Source organism: Rhipicephalus sanguineus, chromosome 11, assembly GCF_013339695.2.
Source record: "Rhipicephalus sanguineus isolate Rsan-2018 chromosome 11, BIME_Rsan_1.4, whole genome shotgun sequence".
Taxonomy (NCBI): Eukaryota; Metazoa; Arthropoda; class Arachnida; order Ixodida; family Ixodidae; genus Rhipicephalus; species Rhipicephalus sanguineus.
The window spans coordinates 15244394-15267599 of NC_051186.1; the positions used below are offsets into that span (position 1 = coordinate 15244394).

Here is a 23206-nt window from a genome sequence, read left to right on the forward strand (position 1 = left end):
GGCATCGCGTGTCACCGGCCAAACATTCTGTATGAACAAAGGGGGCATGGACACTGGCACCACCGAGGCTCTTTAAGCCTACACGAACCAACACGAACGTCTTTAAACGTACACGAACCACATGCGTCGGCTTCTGCTTGCGACAACTTATCATTGCACCCTAAAGCAAACCAGGGGAGTGCCGGTACGGCACATTACATACGTTTCTTTATCCGGAGTTTCAGCATCTGGACATTAAGATGTGCTCCATAGCTATTCGCTATGATGAAGAAGCCTCATGGTAGCGTGTGTCTCTCAGCATTCTTCATTGTCGTTGGGCATAAGGCGCGCAGCCGCAAAAACCATAAATTTGCGTGGATGGTAGCTTTGTGCACGCAGTTGGCGATTTCGGTATCCTCATTAGCATTTAGATGTCTGGGTGCATAAAGTACGGGAGCGTGGGCAACGCATGCATATGAACGGTTACGCAACAGCTGGAATGCAAAGCATAAATACTGCAACTAAATGTAAAACTTCACACCGCCCTTTATGCTTTTGCCTAGGACTACTCGAAGGCGAAAGCCTTGTTCAGTTTTCCCTTTTTCATCTGCGTCTAACGTAATACCCCCCTCCCCCCCAATCTTGAAAGGTTGCATTACCTAACGTGGTTTTCACTGCCTCCGGGGATCTGAGCAGTTGTTAGCTTTCTGTACCTCACATAGCTTTGCACAGCCTATGTAGAGCTATGCCACCATGATATAACAACGTCATAATGACATCATGATGACATCACAAACTCTGGCAATCTGTGACTCCATCGATGGCGTCATGTTACTGCGAGGGCATGTGAGTTTTGGCACGCCGACTGCACACGCACATTCACTTGAGTCTCACGTCGTTCGTGTCCGACCTTTATTAGCTTCTTTTTTTTGCACGACTCGCGTTGACGCCGAGGCTGCCGACAACGTCTCACGATGTATCGTCAGGTCTCGCCGAATCTCAAATCCTTCTTTACTCATGAGCCACATAAGGCTTTATTTCGCTTTCATAAAGACCAACAATGAAAGAAATAGTTATCGTTACATAATGTTTCACAGTACATAAAACGAGCCACACTGATTCACTTTGATGGGACAAGGAGCGGAAGGCTATACCACGATCCATACGACTCGCCTTTTTTTTTCTTTATTAGGAAGGCTTCTACACTTTCCCGCGTCAACTTGTTCTCGTGCCTGAAACTTGTTATAATGCCTTGTTTTCATGCACGTCGCCCAGCCTTCCCTAAATTTACTACACAGTGAATACAATCTCTTACGATAATCTAGTGTTATTCGCCCCGCAATTCTTGAGTGGGGCCCTCTCGCGTCTGAGGTCAACGCGGGGACTCGGGTGCAGCTCTGCGTACGTGCGCTTGCTTCCTGAAGGCTGCTCGGCGCTGCCGGTCGGTTTGTCATGCTCTAGTTATTGAAACATTATTTGGAAAGTTCATAAAACAACTTGCACTCAATGTTCAAGCAAAGTGCTCCGCGAAATCGAGCAGTGCTGCCGTCAGGAGCACACTCAGTGTCGATTGCTTCTGGCGTCGTCTGCTAGGCATCAATTTTTATGCCTGCATGTATGTCGAGGACTTCTTGTCATGACTGTTCTATGGCCTTGGCGCACTCATAATGACTCGTTTTGTTCACTGACTGCAGCGTTTAGTCATCGGCTTCCGTGTCTGTGTTGTAGAGTAATGTTTGTATGCAGCGTGCTGCTCGTGTTCGGTTGCGAAGCCTGCTCGTTCAGTTAATTTCCGTTGTTCGGAGTTTTAAGCATATGGCGAACGACGTGCGATGTCATTCAAATAGATAAAGTGATCACTGCAGGCAACAACCTTTCATTAGATCCAAGTTTTCAGCAGCTGCTGTGTAAGCGCGTCATAAATGCTTAAAATTTACACGAGACAATTACCAGGTTGGGAGCGCGCGGTTATACAGGGACGCACAACGGTGCCAAGATCGAATTATATCGGTGGCGAAACTTGGTACGAAAAGTGCTCGAAAACTTACCGTCACAGACATCGACGCACGCCGTACGATTGAAGCGCGACTAGGTGAGGAGGGGACAACTAACGAAAACCAAAAACTTAATGGAATACTTTTTTCGAATAATCTTAACTTTGTATGTGCCAAAGTAAACTCGGAATTTACTTTGCGGTTATCTGAAACTTGACGAAATAGTTGGCTCTCTCATATTTTTTGGTCCAGTGCCATAAATGAGGGGCGTATGCAGGCAGTCTTCTATGTGTGCTTGTATTTAGTTCGGCGCATTGTCGTGCCAACGTGGCATCGCTCACTTTTGCGCGGTGGTTTCGTGCGTATCTTGCGTAGGTTAGTCATTGACTGATGTATTGTTTACTGCCGTGACACTTCAGGGAAGCTGAGCTAGCTAACAGTAATAATATCTGGGGTTTTACGTCCCAAAACCACGATATGATTATGAGAGACGCCGTAGTGAAGGGCTCCGGAAATTTCGACCATCTAGTGTTCTTTAACGTGCACCTAAATCTAAGTACACGGGCCTCTACCATTTCGCCTTCATCGAAATGCGACCGCCGCGGCCGGGATCGAACCTGCGACCTTCGGGTCAGCAGCCGAGCACCGTAACCGCTATACCACCGCGGCGGGCCTGAACTAGCTCGCAGAATGTGTAGATACCGCTCCTGTGACTGCAGACTGCTTTCGCTGGCGCACGGCCGGCGTGCACTCGCATTCCGTGACGATGAATGCGGCACGCTAAGCTAAGAAACGCTGTACTGTAAGGTTGCCAAAGTGATGCTTTCAAGGCTGCTGTCTCGCTCCAGTGGTTTTCCTCGATTGGGCAACGTGGGTTTTCGAACTATTGTGCTCGTGAGCCGTTGCATCGTAACTTCTTCATCCGCAAAGTATTTTGGTGTATATTGCAAGTACACTATGTGGCTAATAAAAGAAGCTTGCTCCCCCAATCTTTCTTATTGATCTCCCTTCTGTCTCGTACACGCGATTGGCGAGCCATAAAGGCGCGACAAAATTGCCTAGTTGTCAAAAGCGTGTAAAAGGTCAGCAATTAATGACAAATTCAATTTCGCGCCATGTAGTGCAAATGCGCGACGTCGTTACCGCTTCCGGCTCTGATGTCATATATTATTTGTTATTTTTTTTGTTGTCCCCGCGATCCATAGATGGCGACGGGAGTAGCGAGCCGCCAGCTACTTGACACACAGGCTTCTATGGAAGTTTCGCTACCAGTTTACATGTACCTTGACGGTGCTGTGAAATATTGACAGGTTTCGTCGCATTCTCTTATGCAGCATATTTTAATCCCTACATCGATAAATCGACGTCATGATTCGTTCAATGCTGTCTGAAAGTACGCTGAACAGAATTAGTGTAATCATACGAACGTAAGTAAATACAAAACTTTCTTATCGAAAAGTCGTAATAAGATGTATCTGGAATAACACCCTGTAAATTACCCCCAAAGATCGAGTCCTAATAGAGCGTGGTGCGATCATTGTACCAAATAATATTCAATCTTGTTGCAGTGAGGTAAAGGATAGCCGGCCATAATCGGCCAAAGGGGCCAGAAAAAGCGCGGGAAAGAGCGGCCTTTCTCCCCTTCTTCGCCCCTTTCGCCAATTTTTCCCACATTTTACCAAACTGCACCAACAGCTTCGAATGCAAAGCGAACAGCGGAGAGTGTGGCCCAAGCAGTAGGAAGGCTAACGCCGTCGAGCCATCTCCAATGACAGGCGCGCACATCAGGTTAGGCAGCGCTACGTGATCGAAAGCATGGCTGCGTTTCACGAGCGGTAAATGGCATATGAGCGCATCTAAATCTAATTGTGAGGCTGGAAACTGCACCAACGCGCACCAATGCTCGCGTTTTATTCGGCACCAGTAGTACGTGTAACAAGTTTTAATGTGTAGTGCCAACTCGTACAGTCCGCACTCGTTGTCGGCAATAACCCACTTGTCGGTGAACTTATCAATTGTATTTTGCGGGCGAACGTTCTGTGTAAACATGTCCACATGACTACGATTTTGAGCCAATTGCGAGTTTTCGTCCCCCTCAAGTGCTCAATTCAAGCGAATAAGCACTAAAATTTGTCGTGCTTCGCTTCTAAAGCGGCGTATACTCCCGTTAGCTCGCTTGGCGAGATGTTCCCGCAGTCAGGTAAGATATTCCAACACCACCTAGCCGAATGACTTACACTACCAACTCGGGGGCATCTTCCTGACCGCGATGGCTGTGGGTCACATAGAAGTTACATTCAATGTGAGTGTTTGTAGACCTCCTGTAATGCCGGCGGCCATCTGCAGAACACTAGAAGAAAATACAGCTATTAATCTAGGAGCGTCGGTCTACGCGAGCGAACTATAATGCAAATGCAGCTGATTTAGCCAGAGCCTAGCAGACGACAAAAGCCGAATTCCCCCAGATTGCGCCACCGGAGCGCCGCTCGTAGCGCCGCCATTGGTGGCGCGCGAGGCGGAACCCCAATGATTTCCAAACATCTACGCAAGTGCGTGCGTGTTTGCACTAAGGTAAGAGTGGTCTTCCGTTTCGACTTTTCTTTTCATGACAAATTAACTTTGAAGACAGTGCTCGTCCTGTATGCCATCTTCGTTTGTCCTCGTAATTTGGCGCTCAGTTCATATAAATTATCACGTCTCGCGAACTTGCCCAACATTGCGTGCTCTTAAATCGATAGTGCATAGACCTTGTGGTGTGCTGCCTTAGTTGTGTTGTAAGCCCTCGTCTTGTAGACCTCATGCGGGCTTCTTTGTGTACGGCATTGCAAACGACGTAGTCGGTCGCTATGTTCTGAGGTTTGTTTTCGGTTTTAAGGGCAGGTGAGGGAAATCTTTGTTTCCTATATTTTTCAACTTTCCTCACCATGCGAAAGAGTGAAATTTGTTTCTGCCACTTATTCCATTTGCAGGGTGCAACACTAAGTGGTGGGCAGAAGCAGAGAATAGCCCTTGCTCGAGCGGTCTACAGTGAGAGCAGCGTCTACCTTCTAGACGACACGCTGAGCGCGCTGGACGTGCATGTCGCGGCGAAGGTCTTCGACAAGGTGATTGGACAGCACGGATTGCTGCGAAAAAAGGTGATGCGATATCAGTAATGCTAAAATACTATGCTGAGATATATCAATCAAACAGTAGTTACGTATTACCTCCTTCAGGACACGTTGTTTGCAAATTTCAGGTCCGGATTACCATACTCACGGAGTAGTTAGCGTTGGAGTGTAATAATATCGAAATACACTCGTGCCTTGTCCCTTTAGACTATGGCGAACAGCGGCGTAGCCAGGGGTTTGTTTGCGGGGTCCTATCCCCCCGCAAGGTGTGATAATTGGTATGTGCATATTGCCACGTGTATTATTTTGATGCACTCGGATTTCACCCGGAAAGACTGTTTGCAACGCTCGGCGCAACGCTCACGCGGCCACCAGCGATAACGCTGGAATCTTCGATAGTGCATGCATAGCATCCGACATGCTTTATCGCTTGTCAGATTAGCGACGATCGATGCTCTGTTTGCCGCTATCAGTATACAGCGCGCATTGCTTTCTTGCAGTTTGACTTTCCGTTTCTCTTCCACACGTTCGGCCAAATAAATAGTTACGTATTTCCGAGTTCTGCTGGAGCATTCTTCGCCGTCGCGACCCCGTGACAATATATACACGCGCACATATAGACACACGCACCAACATGCCTAAGAGGGTCACATCCTCTCCGTTCCACCGCTATCCTCCCCTCCGAAAAAAAATGTTGGTTAGGCCCCTGATGAGAAGGTTGGCGTAATTCTGCAAAACTGATGTGAGAACACACCGAACTCGTGTCCACGTACGATGTTTTACATTCGTCTAGACGCCTGATGCAATTACAGCTTCCATCAGTTTTCAGGGTGCTCGCTTTATGTTGACTGAAGAATGGAAGAATGTAATAACTTCGGAGAATCGGCAGTGATGGTGTCGTGGACAGCGTTTTGTGACCGTTGCAAGAAAATGTGCATCTTTACCTTGAGATATCTCTTCATTATAGGGCCAAAAGCTGTAAAGCATTGACTAAACATCGCACGCGTGTTAATGAATGTGTCCATGCCAAGTAAAGGATTGCCAGTTCCTTGAAGTCACACTCTCACATTTCGACAACCAGAGTTAGGTATGTCACTATAGTGCATGGGTTGTCAAACTCACTTTGGCTAGCGGACTGCAGTCCCGGATATTAGCTTCGCAAGGGCCGGGACAGTGAAAAAGGTACATGCGGTCAGGGGGGAGTATTTTGTACGAAATGTCAGCCAACGTAGCTATACGAAAGGAGACCTTTCTCATATCTCATGTCATTCCTGAAAGGGATTTGGCGCCAGGATTCCAACAAGATATCGATAGCAGTATCCAAAAAGACTCTGGACAAAAAGAATCTGGACGCCCATTCTCAGATATAGAGTTATTGTTTCACTGTTATGTATCAACACATGGTGACTGCAAGGGGCGCCTCACGAAAAAAATAATGTTTTAGGCTGCTATGCCTGTGTAGCTCGTAAAAATGCCATGCGCGATTCTATTGCCATGCTTATGTAACTGGCCCGTTACACGTACAATCACTGTCTTGCGCAGACCGCTCCCGAATGTCTGAGAACCTTCCAGGTTATTTCAGAATCTTCTGAGCGCGCAAACGCGAACAACTGAGTTCATTCTGGAACTAACGCGGCTACCAGCGATAAGGCTCGAATGTTGGATGCCGCATGTATAAATGCAGACATGCCTTACCGCTGAGCAGATTATCGACGGCCGACGCTCTGTTCGCCGCTATCAGTATACAGCGTGTATCGCTTCCTTACAGTTTGAGTTTCGGTTCCCCGGCCACAAGTTGGGCCAAATAAAGAGTTTCTTCTTGGACACGCCGACTGCTGCCTTCGTCGACGTGGCGACCACGCGACATCTGGTGGAGGTGCTGCTCGTTCATGTTCCGGACGCGCCCGTCAAGCCTTGAACCCAGCCCACGTCGCGAAGAAGGCACCGACACCATCAGCAACAGTTGAGCCATCCGCGTACTGAAAGGACTGCCCCCACAATACGGACCCCTACAGGACAAGCAAAAAGCCACGGCGACAAAGACAACAAGCACGATGACGGCCGCAGTGTCCCATGCAGCCATTGTGATGCAGCCACCCAGGAAGCCGCCGACATTCCGTGGTTCGCCATGTGAAGACCCCGAAACCTGGCTGGAGACGTTTGAAAGGGTCTGTACATTTACCAACTGGAACTCCGACGATAAGCTGTGCCACGTGTGCTTTTACCTGGAAGACGCAGCAAGGACCTTGTACGAGAATCGGGAGTCCGCGCTCCAAACCTGGGACCTCTTTCACAGCACTTTTTTGGCGACGTTCACGAGCGTCGTCCGAAAGGAAAGGGACGCGGCCTTGTTGGAGACACGGGCGCAACACCCGAAAGAAAACGTGGTTATCTTCACGAAAGAAATGAACCGACTGCTCCGCCACGCTGACCCGGACATGCTCGAGGGGAAGAAAGTGCGCTTTTTCGTGCGAGGAGTCAAGCAAGACGTCTTCGTTCAGCTGATGCGTAACCCACCTAAGGCCGTCCAGGAATTCCTGAGGGAAGAAAGAACGACCGAGAAGACGCTGGAAATGCGCACGAGGCAGTACAACCGCCGTATCCCTACGAATAACTACGGAGAATTCTGTGGGGTCTGGCCGTCTTGCTGCCAAGGAAATGATGCTTTTTCGTTGAACTCCCAACATAAACACGATACAATAGCACGGGCGCACGCACTGCCCCTAACCTTAAGCCCACGCGGGTCGGGCCCCTCACTTGCGCACAGCGGTCCGTCCCGACTGTCCGGGCACTGGCACGGCTGCCGCTCTTGAAGCCTGTGAGTGGCCCACGCGCATCGCCACTGCTCAGCACGTGGCGCTTGGATAGCGGCCTACCGATGTGCGTGGCTCCAACAGTTCTTATTCAGAGCACAAAAATAAATTGCGACGAAGACAGTCATGTACTGGCCGGGCCACTAGCGAAATGTCCGCGGGCCGCGCATTTGAGAACCCTGCAGTAGTGTTTCGGTGGAAGCGCATGCGACAACAGGTTTCCGTTGTTGGATGGTTTATTGAATACATGCCCCCCATAAAATGAAGGACTTAGAGCGTAAACTTGTTTCTCCTTTTTTTTTTTCAGACACGACTCGTTGTATGCACGCAGACCCAATATCTTCAGCAGATGAAGAAGATACTTCTAGTTGCTGACAGACAAGTTACGTCTTTCAATAGCGTGAGCGAACTGTTACAAGATCCTAGATGTCCCAGGATGATTTGCAGCGGCGATAAAGCAAAAGAAGAGAACGCGCATGAAAATGATACGTAAGTATAACTTGAAAGAACGTAAGAATGGGCTTGTTGGTGGTGATACATAATGAAACTTGTGGCGCACAAAAGAGACACGGACAAAGAAAGTGAAGACTGGACGATGCGCTTACTTCCAACAGAATGTTTAGTCAACAGAGGCGGAACATCTACGTTGAACAGTGCGCGCAGGCGCTGAGAGTCCTGGCTGGGCCGACAAAGCAAGATCAAATACGATGATAACTTGGCACCAGCAGAAGGCTGATTAAAGCGCTTAAAAACTAAACACGGACACGTGCGGAGCCACGCCACTGCGTTTTGTTTAAGAATGCAACCTCTTTTTCCGTTAGGTAAATCGATGCTGTGCTGATACAAGAAGCTCCCGCTTTCGCAATTTCCACTGCCTCAATTATCTCGCGGGTTGTCTTATTGTTGCTAGTACCGATGACGATGCAATTATGAAGTGAAGGTTCACAACCACAAGCTTTGCAATGCTGACTAAGATGACCGGCTGTTATATTCTGAGAACTGTTAAAATGCTCACGAAGTCTGTTATTTAGGCACGTGCCGGTTTGTCCGATATACTCCTTTCCACATGAGAGTGGGAAAGAGTACACGACGCCTTTTCGACACGAAACGAAAGGATTTCGATGTTTGGCGACGCATGAATAGCTGACCTTTTTGTAGCTTGCCTTACAAAGCCTCGAAAGTTTGTTCGGTGCGGAAAAAACTACCCGTATGCCCGCCTTGCTCGCTACTTTCTTGGGACGGTGTGATATGTCGTGTATATATGGAATAACAGAGGTGCGTTGCTGGTTGATGTGATCATTGATATCACCTGGGGATTTGTGCATGTTCCTTTTCACTGTCCTTAAAAGTGCTTCAGCTACTGAAGTGATGACATGCTGGGGGTAGCCAGCCAGCATAAGCATGTGGCAGAGTTAGTTTTTCTTATCCTATACAGGAAGCTCCTAGTATTTCTAAATCACCGCGTCACTTTAACAATAAGACAATAAATTCTCACTGCCCTATTTCAATCGTTTCGTGAGATTAGTAGGCGTCTTGTGTAGTTACGGTATGATATGTGCGTGTTCTTTTCTTATTTTTCAGTGAATGGTCACTGAGACAGGAGAAAGAAGGAGTCGCACACAGGCTCACAGAGGACGAAGTGGAAGCGTCAAATTTGGTACGTGAACTTGGTAAAAAGCCAAGTTTGTATCTGTTGATCTTTTGTACGCGATGTTTGCGCTCGGAATGCGCGATATAAAACCTATCTTATTTTCAACTTACTCAAATCATAGAGTCGGTGTAAGCTCTATCATCTTGTGTGGGCAGACTTTGGACGATATATTCCCGTATGTTTTATCACTTCTTCCTTGTGTTACGAGCCTTACGGCCACAGCTATTGTATCACAAAGGAATTGAAGACAACGCGTTTTGTTTTAGTCGGACTGTACTAAAATTGACTTAATAAAACCTATTTCCTGCATTCCAGAGCAGCGCGGACTTATTTTGGTCCGTGGTACTAATATGCGGACCCTGGATTGCCGCGTGCTGCTTGTGCTTCATGCTGCGCGCATGCGCCGTGGGCACTTACTTGGTCTGGATGAAGCAGTGGACGGATGCCAGCAGCTCGCAGTGGAATAGATCTCTGTGGGTTGGAGGACTTGCCGCTATTTGTATTTCTGATGGTTAGTGTGCGAACACCACAAATTATCTAAATACGTATGCCTAAAATAAGTTATTTGCCGTGACTTTGAGCAATGACGCTCTTTTTTTATTATTCACTAACCTCCCGAGGCAGCATGGGGGCATGGATTACGTAATAAGGAAAGATACCGGATCGGTATCGAACACTTCGGGGTTCTTGATGTGCAAGCAAATGTAAGAACTCTCGCGTTCTTACTCATAGCCTACGCTGATATGTGCCTTCCGTCAATCTAACCTAGAGCTCGCTATCGGCAGCACAGCGATATAGCCGCTAATTACCAATGTGGGTAGCCCAAACATTAGCACAGTTAAATGAAGCAACTGCATGCACGGTATCGGAAACAGTAGCATGGGTGAATGTTTCTTTCATTTTTGCATTTCCAATTTGCTGTTACTCCTTTTAGCGGCACCGTGTGCTTATGAGCTAAAACTTGCAGCGATGCTTTATATGGCTAGGACAAGTCCGGAGTCCAGCAAAACGTTTTTCCCATTGAAATTGGCCCCACCACAATACTCACAATTGGTGCACTAGAAATAAAGAAAGGAACACGTGGGCGGGAAGCACCAATTAGGATCACGCGCAAAACGCCAAGCGCATGTGGTAAGCCGGACAAGACGACGCATGTCGGGAAACGGAGAACGCAGGAAGAAAAAACGCATGCCCCTCAAATGGAAAACACTACGCCAGCATACGGGAAATTAAGGATACTTACTGAACAGACGTTCCTGATTTAGTTACAGGTTTCGGAATCGTATATGGCTGAAAATCATGTCTCACATCTGTGGCCTGTGCTAAATAGCTTCGCTAGTGATCGACCCACGCGGAGTGGAATGTCTCACCATTTTTCTTATTGGTCACTCGCATTACGTTTTATTCTGCGATATCCGAACCCCTAAGCACTGCCGCTACGTGCGTTGCCGCGATATAGGCACATAAAAAAATAGAACTGCCTGAATCTATGGGTGCATTTTTGTAATTAGGGGCGTTATGATGAGGATCAATGATAACATCTTGAACATATGGTCACGTGGTTGTGACGGTGAACAAGGCTCCAGCAACACTGGTAAATACGCAACTCTTCATTTGGGCGAACTTGAACCCAGAAAATGAAAAGTCAGGGCACAAGCAATTCACACGGCACACTGAGAGCGGTGAACATAGCGTCGGCCGTCGGTCAACTGATCATCAGCGGAACGTGTCGTCTTTCATACAGCAGTCATCGAACGTTCCAGCATTATCGGTGGTGCTGGCGTAAGCTCTCCAATAAGCTTGATTATTCGCGTCCTGCGCGTGATCTGAACTGAATGATCTAAAAGCGATCGTGAATCTTTCCAAGCATTGCGGCGCGGTCTGCGGCGAGCGTTGCGAACAGTTTTTAGGAGCTGGCTCGCCAAGTTCTTAAGATGGGGCAAAGTACCACGCCGTAAGCGTGACCTCAGTTCTAGACGCGACATCTACAGGCGCAGCTCGCGCGAAAGAGAAGTCTTCTTCTTGTGTTCTTCGAGGGGGGCGCCTTGATGATAATATTAACGCAGGCAAAAGCACATATAGCATAGCCAACTGTAGCGTGCGCACGCTCACACGAAAGAAGTCGTCTTCTCTCCACTCCAGCAATGCGCTTCAATACTAATCACATGAACGAAGAAGACAAGGCGGCGGAGCGGAGGGCTCGCAAGGCAGCAGCACCGGGCTCGCCGCCAAAATTCTGCGGTGAGAGCTCGCGAGGCCGCAGAGACGTCAGCGTCGTGCGGACTCCGAGATACAAGCCCGCGACGCCGAAGCAGCGCGGAAGCGGCGGCAAGATAACCTCGAAGAGGTACGGGCGCGGGATGCAGAGGCCAAGCGCCGAAAAGCGGGCGCTACCTGAAGTTGGTGGCGCCGACGCGCGCTTCAAGCGCGATTTCCTCGACCACACTTTCGGTCACAGCTGCAAGGTCTGTGACCGCTTGTGGTTCGACAACAACCTGACCACAATCGCTACTATAACAAGGTGTCACGTCTTTATATGACAGTGGGCGAGTTCTACGGAGCATGCATGGTTTACCCTATTATCTCTGAGCCAGCTCGTCAATCATCATTCACTTCGTGGATATGGCGTGATTTTATGGCTGAAACCCGAATACCTAAACATAGAGCAATAACCGCGTGTGGCAATATTCTTGAATTGTGTTATTGTCTCTACAAATACCGTGTGAACAAAGCTCATTGTTGCAGCATATTCATAGGGAAATTGCCTTTTATAGCTTAACGAAGATTATAACGGTGAATTTAAATAAGGATTTTGAAAAAAACTACACCTCCTCCCACTCAATGGAACCATATAGGGATGCGAAGCAGCGCATGGGTCGACTTAAAGTTCCCTTCATCACGGGCACCTCGCCCGATGTTAACGCGGCCTTACAAGTGGTGTACACCATGAATTCACTGTAGTTGCTGTTGCTGTTACTCCTCCCGAACTCTTGTTGGAGCACGGCACGCGGGTTCATCGCCACGCCACGCTGGAGCACGTGGGTTCATCGCACGTCTGCAGAATATAGGTCTCTTCGATTTGGCTGCACCGGCGGCAATACATAGAGCATCATGCTCTACAATACATAGAGCATAGTTTCAACGGGTGCAGCACCGTCCTCCTCGTTTTGCTGGTGCGCGCATGCCCTCTGCAACGGTTCCCTCGTTTTGCCAAGGTGCAAGCGTAGTGCTGCACGAGTTCTCTGCCGGCCTGCACTCGCTCAAAAGGAGGTGCAAAGAAGTGCAGCATGGCGTGCGCCCCTTCCTACTCCCAAGCTTAGAGCAGACGACGCTGCGTGTTATTGTTCAGGGCGTGCAAAAGCAAGTTAAACTGCTGACTCCGACGGGCAATCTTAGACACGTCTTTTCGGCAGCTATTAAGGCGGATCTTTTCACATCTCTAGTGAGCAGAAAAATTCACCGTACTTGGCAATACGAATGGTACACACGAAAAAAGATGTGGCGCGACTCGCGAGCTGCGCTCTCAGTTCGCCTTTGCGAAATCGTGAAGCTGAGGCGATATGAAGTCTTCTAGAAATACTTTTGAGTTTAAAAATGCATTCATCGTGCGAGCGTGCGTATACATGTGCCTTAATGGTTTACAAGAATTGCACATTCGTTCCCTAGTCTAGCGTGAAGAGAAGTGGCGACGTCAGTAAAATAGCGCACACTTTCCTGGATAACTGAACTTTGCCGTCTTAGCGTCGGTCACAGGACCCCACATATTTTGTTTTTTTCTTGTTGTGTGGCCTCGCACGCACTTTCATAGAACGTCGCGAAACCAGCGAAATTTTCCATGGAACCAGTAAAACGTCCCTCTAGATAGTCTGAACAGTCTCTTGCAATCACACTCATGGAACCTGCCGACGACGTTCTCGTACCAGGCAACAGGAGTTACATCTTCACGAACCAACATGCAGGCAACCGAGACACATACACCGTCAAAATCCTCCTGGGAGTCGCTGTGAGGGTCGCCGTTGTAGGAATCGTCGTCGCTGCAGAGTCGAGCAGTTCCATACGGTCGAGCAGTTCCATACGGCAACTACGAAGAGTGCCGCCGCGGCAGTGTTTTTAGTAAACAGTGCACCAGCGATACACGCCGCGTCGGCTGTTCGACCAACACGGCCAGCACCTGCATTTTCGTTTTGGTGGCAGCCGCCGCGAGGTAGTGTCAGTAGTGCCGCGGCTGCACCGGCACTTGCTGAACCGGTGCTGCGCGCTCACAACACCGCTTCGCACCGCCACGGCACTTTCCAGACCTAGTGCAGGCAGTGCAAGACAAATCGAAGAGACCTTATCGTTCCCCGACGCCATCACGTGATTGCTGAGAGAGTGTAAGGGGGAGAGGCCATAGCGTCTTACCCAGCCCCTTATACAGGCCCGAACGCGCTAGCGCGTGCAAGCGCGTTCTGATTAGAATACAACGCGTTTGTTCATCGCACGTCTGCAGAATCTCGTTCTCCGACGCCATCACAAGCAACGTTTTTAGAACCAATACAGTTTCGCAGCTGCGCTCGCGTGCCGGCACCACTGATCTCCACTAATGGAGGTCAGTGGCCGGCACACGCGGCCGACGCGTGAACTTACGGCGCTGCTGTTCCATTTTGCTTCACTTGCCGTGGCCCCCGGGATCGGATACGGCAACGTGCCGTTGCTCTCAATGGCGCTTTGCCGAAGTAATCGCGGAGGCGACGCACCTGCCGCAGCGATCAGTGCAGCGATTTCAGACGCGCCAGGAGTAGCCACTTGCGACGCGTTGTGCGTTTCTCTGTGCTCGCTTTCTCCGTACTCCGTGCGTTATTGTTTGCGAACGGTGATCACTTGGCAAGCAGTCCTTTCGATTTAGCGTGTGTGAAAGAGACAAAGCTGAAGAATGCCATCCTGATGCTCGTGTTGCACGCGCGGCTACACCGTTCATAACTTCTTGGCCAATCCCCCGTTGTGGGTGTGAGCCAAATGCAAGGAACAAGCAAGCAAGCAAGCAAACTTCTCCGAATGAGGGCAGAGACTTGCAAGAAATATTTTCTGAACGCCTTCCCCACCAGAAACGTGAAGACTAACTTTGCTACAAATCGCCTAACCGAGCTCGGAATACAAATCAGGTACCTTGATCAACCGTAGTTCGAGTTGTACGCCTTTCTCCAGAAATCAGAATTAACTCGCCCGAGAATTAATAACGGTCCTCTGTTTTACGACTTGCTTATGATGACAAATCTAAGTACATGAGCCAGTGTCATTTCCGCCTCCGTAGATAAAATGCGACCGCCGTAGTCGTGATCAATCCCGCAACCTTTGGCCTAGCAGCCAAGCACCGTAACCACTGTTCCACCGTGGCGGCTAAACACAGGTTGATGACAATGGAATATTCGTATGAGAGGACAGCTTGGCGTGTGAGATTGTACCATTATAGGTCACGTTTGATTATCTTTTTATGTTTATAGAGCATATCTTGTGAAATGATCGCTTTTTGAAACAGTCTAGGTTATTGCAAAAATTTAAATGTCGGAGTCTCGGCTGTCACGGGCGTCGAAAGCTGCAGCGACGATAGGTAACATGGGTGTTGTAGAAGACGACGCGTGAGGCATGATGCAAGATGGTACTGCAGCGGCGCTAGTTCTTGCGTCGGCGTCACTTCGGAGAGCAAGCGTCTATGGGGAGCGGCGAAACTGAACTGGTTCTATACTCGGGGACAAGTTTCTGTGGCAATGAAGGGAAAGCTACAGAGCCACAATTAACGTATCCCACCGCTGATGAATTTAGCCCCACAATTGCGTCCGTATTTTCTGCGTGCGATAAATAAAGTGCTCCTTCATTTTCTACATGTAGCTTTCTGAGACGGAACGCAGCGCACGCAAGCCAGATATTTGCATTTCTTTTACTTTACGCGTTGTCACTTTGCGTTTCTGCGAGCGTGAAAAAGTCGCGCCTTTTACCCGTATACCTTAGACGCTAAGCAGCGTTTGCGTCGAAATGCAACGCTAGCCATCACTTTCCACGGCTTTACGAGACGCGCGCCAAACCGGACTACTTCGCGTAGCAGTACATGTGCAGACGCTCCGCCCCCGTAGCTTCCCCTTCATTGCCAAGAAAAGTCGTCCGCGAGTATAGCCGTCACTTTCCACGGCGTGACGAGACGCGCGCCAAACCGGACTACTTCGCGTAGCAGTACATGTGCAGACGCTCCGCCCCCGTAGCTTCCCCTTCATTGCCAAGAAAAGTCGTCCGCGAGTATAGCCATCACTTTCCACGGCGTGACGAGACGCGCGCCAAACCGGACTACTTCGCGTAGCAGTACATGTGCAGACGCTCCGCCCCCGTAGCTTCCCCTTCATTGCCAAGAAAAGTCGTCCGCGAGTATAGCCATCACTTTCCACGGCTTGACGAGACGCGCGCCAAACCGGACTACTTCGCGTAGCAGTACATGTGCAGACGCTCCACCCCCGTAGCTTCCCCTTCATTGCCAAGAAAAGTTGTCCGCGAGTATAGCCATCACTTTCCACGGCGTGACGAGACGCGCGCCAAACCGGACTACTTCGCGTAGCAGTACATGTGCAGACGCTCCGCCCCCCGTAGCTTCCCCTTCATTGCCAAGAAAAGTTGTCCGCGAGTATAGCCATCACTTTCCACGGCGTGACGAGACGCGCGCCAAACCGGACTACTTCGCGTAGCAGTACATGTGCAGACGCTTCGCCCCCGTAGCTTTCCCTTCATTGCCACAGAAAGTTGTCCCCGAGTATAGAAACATTGATCACAAGATTGCTGAGAGAGTGTAAGGGGGAGAAGCCACAGCGTCTTACCCAGCCCCTTACACAGGCCCGAACGCGCTAGGGCGTGCCAGCACATGGTTCTAAGGAAGAGAGGCCACAGCCTCTTACCCAGCCCCTTACACAGGCCCGAACGCACTAGCGCGGGCCCACACACATGGTTCCCGAGAGGACGGGCGCCGATGGAAGGATAGCAAAAGCTGCTTCCCATCTAAAATAATAATAAGACTATAACAATCCACTCTTAACCAATAATGAACCCGCTGAAGCTGTACGGAAGTTTTCAACATATCTACGCAAATAACAAGTGTATTATAAACACAAAGTGCATGCTATAATCTATGCAGAATAATAAACAGACCACTTGCGTTTCTTCCTCGATAAGAATCTTATACTTAATTTTTCAACAGTAGTCTAGGCTTTCAGGTGTCAAACGCAAGTACGCGCTCATTGCATCCGAAGCAAGTGAGAAACTGGTCGCAGAAGAGCCGACTGAACTGTGCAACCGGTATACTTATAAGCGATAAGGTTCGGAGTATTCCTCGTACAGATTAAAAGATAGGAACATAATTTCATATTATGATACAAAAAAGGACTTCTTGTTAAAATTCATTTCATGCGAGGAGCCAAAGAAGAAGTTATTGTACATCCACAACAGATTTGAAAATCTAATTCAGCAGATTCTTTTCAAGCCTGACCTGTGTAGCTGGTGATAGTGGTGATAGTGTTGTCCCAAAAAACATTCCTTGCTCACAAATAACCTTCTTCACCCTCAGCTGGCGCGCACCAAAATAATATGAGTTTTAAAACAAAAAAAATTTCCTGTCCTGTGGTTTGAATCCGGGTCCTCCCTGTCTGAAAGCGAGTGCCTTGAGCACTAGGCCATGCCCCTCGCCCTCCCCCTTTTTTATTGTATTAGGCCGCGCACCCATACTTGTCCGATGTGAACTGAACTGAGGCATATGAATGCCATTTGCAAAAAACGATTGGGATGCGGTACACTTGGGTAAATGGGGAAGCAGCCTGGGTGCACCAAGACTTCACTGACGTCATATCCGTCACGGAAATGACGTTGGCAAAATTCACACGAACAAATGACCACGACCAACTAGAATAAAGAGTTCTGTTGACGCGGATGAACTGGGTGGCGAACCTACGACCTCGGTCCGCGGCATTAGGTACCGGGCGCTCTGCCCAGTGTTCTACCGAAACATACACGAGCCATTAAAAACGCTCCTGGTATATCTCACACCTTCCCCGCGGCAGAGACGCCAGCGGGAAGTGAAACGCCATCGCGCGTTCGCGGCTCAAGCTACGAACTCTGCCTGCCGCGTTCCTCAAGCGCAGTGTGGTAAAGCATGCATGAGCAGAGGCATAGGTTACCCTATTGCTGGGGACAGCTTGCCGTTTCTCTCGTCAAATAACAGCGTTTTGAATGAGTGTCTATCTAATACCAGTGTTTATTACGTGTTTGTTGATGCAATATTTGCGCGTGATACACCATATGCTGTGTCCAAGTGTACGTTATTTACTTCAACTACCACAAAGGCTTAATTATGTTCATGGGCGCTAGTCGTCGGGATGGAAATGTGGCACGAGGCGTCAACGCTATAGCTGCCAAACACGAACAGTCGTTCTGTTGTGGAAGCTCTCATATATCTATGCAAAAATGCAAAATGAACAATCAACCACTTCGGTGAATACACGTTTCACTTCGTGTTATACCGATTTCTGTGACGTAGGAATCAACGATTTTTTCTCAATATACGCGATAACGGTTAGAGATACCGGCGGCGGACAAATACGTCACCAAAATCGGCTGTTGTAGTGATCTCGTAACACCTGTCGCTGTAAAACAGGGTCTTGGCTCACTGCAGGATCTTGATATTACTTCCGCAGAGTTACATTGACTGAGGCAGAATAAGTTACAAAATTACATATCGATCGTTGCAAACATCAAAGCACACCCACTTCCTTGGTGGTTCTTAGCATAGGTGTGTTCGAATGTTTACTGTTCGCGATACATTTGCCTTTCGAGTGATGCTTGTCTTGTATAAGCTTTTTTTATGTAGAAAACTTTCCTTCTCGCAAATCTTATTGTGACAACCAGTCACTGCGATAACAGAGGGATCCCTTCAAGTGGATGGGACGAATAACAAACTGAAGATTCCTTCATAAATACGGGTCCACGAGCAGTTGCAATCTTTTATACAATTTTATGTAAATCTTGAAGCAGCACAAATACACGGGGACAGGAGCGAACAGCAGCCACGCACTGGACGAGCGCTGCCTGCTTTCTACAGCTGTCATCATCGTTTTCGCGCTGCTTCAAGTTGTGCGCTAGATTAACCAACTCCCTCAAATGATGTTGCTGGTATCAAACATGTGTTCAATATCTCCCGCTTTCTTATTTCAATACAGAAACCATTGCATTCACCCTGTCTCATAATACCTTCCCAGTGTTCTTCGGTTGTCTAGGTGCCTTCGCCCTCGCGATGAGCACACGCAGCCTGTCCTACCGACTGCACAATGTGATGATCGTCAGGGTGCTCGGCAGCCCTGTTGGTTTCTTCGACGCCACTCCGAGAGGTCGTGTGCTCAACCGCCTTTCCGTCGAGCTGGATGTCATCGACTCGCGCTTTTATCTGGGCTCCAAGCAGGTGTTGCAGTCGCTAACGGCGGGCATCGCCAGGATTATCGTCACAGGACTGCAGCTGCCGACGGCAGCCGTTCTGGCAGCAGTGGCTGTCACGTTCTACCTTTTTACCATGGTACTGTCTCAAGCCATTTTATTCCTAAATTTGGTCAGAAATAGGGAGGATCTATTTCTACGTGATGAATTGCCCTATAGTTGCTGCGAATCTACCGGGGTCGTATCCATCCTAAACGACTTCTTTTTGGGCGAGTTGGGGCTTACATTGCTTAGGTGCACTTGACAGTGAGGCATAATACATTTCGCGACAAAAGGGCGTAGAGAAGAGAAAAAAGTGAAGCGCCGGCGCTTCACATTCATCACTTTCTTCTCTGCTGGGATCAAAGATAGATTCAGAGGGTCCTATATGTAGCGCTCATAAACGTTTGCTGCCTAGAAACGTCCACCTTCAGGTAAACTGGGGGAAAATGTCGAGTGAAAAATGAAGTCGCGTTTTAAGGCAGGACATTATATAGCGGGTCACCTTTCTTCTTCTTTCTTTCTTTCTTTCTTTCTTTCTTTCTTTCTTTCTTTCTTTCTTTCTTTCTTTCTTTCTCTTCTTTCTTTCTTTCTTTCTTTCTTTCTTTCTTTCTTTCTTTCTCTCTTTCTTTCCTTCTTTCTTTCTTTCCTTCTTCCTTTCTTTCTTTCTCTCTTCCTTTATTTCTTTCTCTCTTTCTTTCTTTACTTCTTTCTTTCCTTCTTTCTTCCTTCCTTTTTTCTTTCTCTCATTCTTTCTTTGCTTCTTTCTTTCTTCCTTTCTTTCTCTCTTTCTTTCTTTTTCTCTTTTTATCTTTCTCTCTTTCTTTCTTCCTTTCTATCTTTCTCTCTTCCTTTCCTTCTTTCTATCTTCCTTTCTTTCTCTCTTTCTTTCTTCCTCTCTCTGTGTACTCGTTCTGTCACCCATCAGGATTATTACAGGGCGTGCCAAGTGGTTAGTTGTGGTTCTTGCCCAAACTGTGACACATACCCGTTCATGATGATTTTTTCTGGAGCAGGGACGTTCTTCTGCGAGCTTTATCAACTTCGCTGTATATATATATATATATATATATATATATATATATATATATATATATATATATATATATATATATATATATATATATATATATATATATATGTATGCCTGTGTGTATAGAAGTTGAGTTGTGGATACGTTTGTCCGTCCTGCACACTCATGGCCACAATTTTTGCAGGTGTTTATGGCCAAATCCGCAAATATGGCGCGGAGGTTTGAGAGTGTCAGCCTATCTCGGCTCCTCCAACACGTGGCCGAGACACGAGATACGCTGAGTGTGGTGCGCTCGTATGGCGTGGAGCACCGGTTCACCGCGCATTGCCACCGCCTCGTGAACATGGCCACAACTGGGTTGCTGGCGCACGTGAACAGCCTCCGGTGTTCTCGATTCCTGGGAGGCCTGTGCGGCTTTGTCGTGATACTGGTAGCCGTAATTTTTGCCATTCTTCCGTCGGGACGCAGTACCAATCTTGTTGATGAAGGAAGCTCCGTTGGACTTGCTCTGAGTTCGTCTATGGGGGTAAGCACTTGCTCCTTTCTTCAGCGAAAACGTGGACGTGTTTTTAAACAGCCAAGTTTTTCTTGCTCGGCGAACTATGTCTGTCGTGACCCAACAACCTTGCCTCGCGTCGCCTAGCAGCCCGCGTGCAACCGAGTTCTGCCACGTGGCAGCCGGTCTGACGCAGGTGACGCATGCGCAGAGCCGGGTTTCGCCGCGACTAGCGTTGCCTAGGAAACGGTAACATGGCAGCTGGCCTCGCATAACCGCGGAGTTATGAGAGGGGAGAGGGGGCTCAGGGTCAGCTATTGAACACATTCAGAGTGGCAAGCTTTGCGCGTATTGCGGAGCCATACGTCACCATCCCTTGGCGGCCGCTTCTTCCGCCAAGCACGCTGGATCCAATCACCCCCGGCGTTGTGATTCCAGTGCTGAAGCGTGACAAACTTCCCGCATTTTTCATTTGACACTGTGATTAATCATATGTTACAGTCACCGTTGGAAGCTGCGGCAGGATTTAAGGATAATTTCTGTACCACACGAGGGTAAGAGCCAGATCAGCAGCTTACATTTTGAAGCCTCTGTGCCCACAACATTGTAACGAGTTAACACCAGCAGGCATTCAAGTGGACAACAAATCAATCACGCAGCGGGCTGCGGAAACTGGCCAAAAAGCTTGTTCGACGGAACATAATAGCCACGCTTGACTTTACTCGTATACTGTAAACATATGTAAAAAAAGAGGATGACCTTATTAAATGCGAAGCATTTCTTAGCGAACCTCAGGCACTTTGGGCGTTTCTATCTACGTATCTATCTATCTATCTAGCCGCCTACGTCTGGGCACTCTCCTGGTGGTCTCTATAACTTCTAATATACCAAAATTGGCATAGCAGGGGATCAGTGTATGGTGAACGCGATTCACTGGTCATGACATGAATAACGCAAAATGCCTCTCGCGTACGTCATGAAACCCTTTCTCTCAGTCACGTGTGGCACATACCCGCATACCAGTGTTCAAGTTATGTGGGTATATGCCACAGGTGATACAAAGTCTCAACCAACACAGTAAACGCGAACACACACATTGACACGCAAGGAAAGTGATAATAATAATAATTGTTAGGGCTTCAATTTTGACCGTCTGGTATTCTTTAATGTGCACCGAGATCGCACAGTACACAGGCATCTAGCATTTTGCATTCATCGCAATGCGACCGCCGCGGCCGGGATCGAACCCGTGACCTTCGGGTCAGCAGCCGAGCACCGTAACCGCTACACCACCGTGGCGAACACAAGGCAAGTGAGGAAGCTGAAGACAGAACAACCCTTGAAGACGCTCAACTACAATGCACTCGTTCACGTTGTGGACCACGTCGATTACGCAAGAACCGGGGTCAATCCTTCCTACAATAAATCTGCCGAGAGAACCAGGCCTCTCATCATTACCGGTGACTTCAACATTGGCTTATCAAGACCCAACAACGACTGGTCTTTATACTGCGTGAAAGACGGCTTGAATGTGGACAGGGCACCAATAGACCTCGCTGCCACGTGCAGGACAGGCGGCGTCATAGATCATTTCATGGTAAGAGGCATCCAGGATTTCCACCAGCTGTGCTATACCTCGCACTTCACTACACTTAGACCCCTCGTAGCCGCGATCACGAACGGATCCGATTAACAAGTCCGGTCCAGCTGCTGGTGCTCACTGATCACGGTGATAAGGACGTTGTTCAAGAACTGTCAAGAACCTCTTCTACACATGCACACAGTTTCGTGAAACGTGCGTGCGTTCCCATCATAACAGATAAGTATACGCATAACAACTGTAACGCAACTGTAAGAACTGCAACTGTGATTCTACCGTACGTGCAGTGCGCCTGCGTGTGCCACTCGGCTGTGTGTATATCCAGGGGAACTTTGCTTAATGAAGCTTAGTTGCGAGTAACGCCTGTCCTGTGCATTTGTGTTTCTTCTTTGTGCTATTAGAGAAGCTGTTCTTTGTAGAGAACAGTAGAGAAGCTATTCTTTGTGCTGTTCGGATTCGCGCTATCCAGTATGAAGACTGAAGTTCTTTTTTCAGATATATAATGATAAAACGGGAATTAATAAAGAAAAATACTTTAAGGAACCTCATTACCGTTCATCGAGAACTGACCATGTTTTTAAAATAAGAGAATTACGCACCAGGACGAACCTGTTCGCGAATTCTTTTTTTGTTAGAACTGTTCAAGAGTGGAATGGATTGTCTGCCATGCAAGTGTGCTGTAAGAACGAAGAATTGTTTATGTCGTTTCTGTAACCCCCCTGCTGTAACGCCTTTGGGCAATGCGGGGTAACCTTTGAATAAAGAATAAAGAATATAAGCACTACACATCAGCTTACCGCGTCTGGTGATGGTAACACCCATGTTGCTTTTGGCATCGTTACGCAACCGTAAACAACTGGTTATATAAAACATATGCGACTCTTCAGCATATAAGTGTGTTTATACCACTTCCACATCTCTCTAGCGTCATACCGCAACGTTTCGCTCAGCATGAAATATTATGCCACAGTCACCATCTCGCGCATGCTTCGCATAACATCGATTCCCACGGTACGTGGGATCTGCCAAATTTTTTTACGTCTGGCCGTCCCATGC

General features: G+C 48.3%; 1 protein-coding gene across 1 annotated transcript in view; it reads left to right on the forward strand.

Annotated features, from left to right (window-relative positions):
• Positions 1 to 23206, forward strand: part of LOC119374881 (ATP-binding cassette sub-family C member 3) — a 65542-nt gene that overhangs the window by 23400 nt on the left and 18936 nt on the right. Inside the window, exons 6-9 of the mRNA XM_049411071.1 lie at positions 4943 to 5110; positions 8204 to 8324; positions 18829 to 19121; positions 20239 to 20580. Of these exons, the coding sequence (XP_049267028.1) occupies positions 4943 to 5110; positions 8204 to 8324; positions 18829 to 19121; positions 20239 to 20580 (924 nt within the window). The remainder of the gene's footprint in view (positions 1 to 4942; positions 5111 to 8203; positions 8325 to 18828; positions 19122 to 20238; positions 20581 to 23206) is intronic.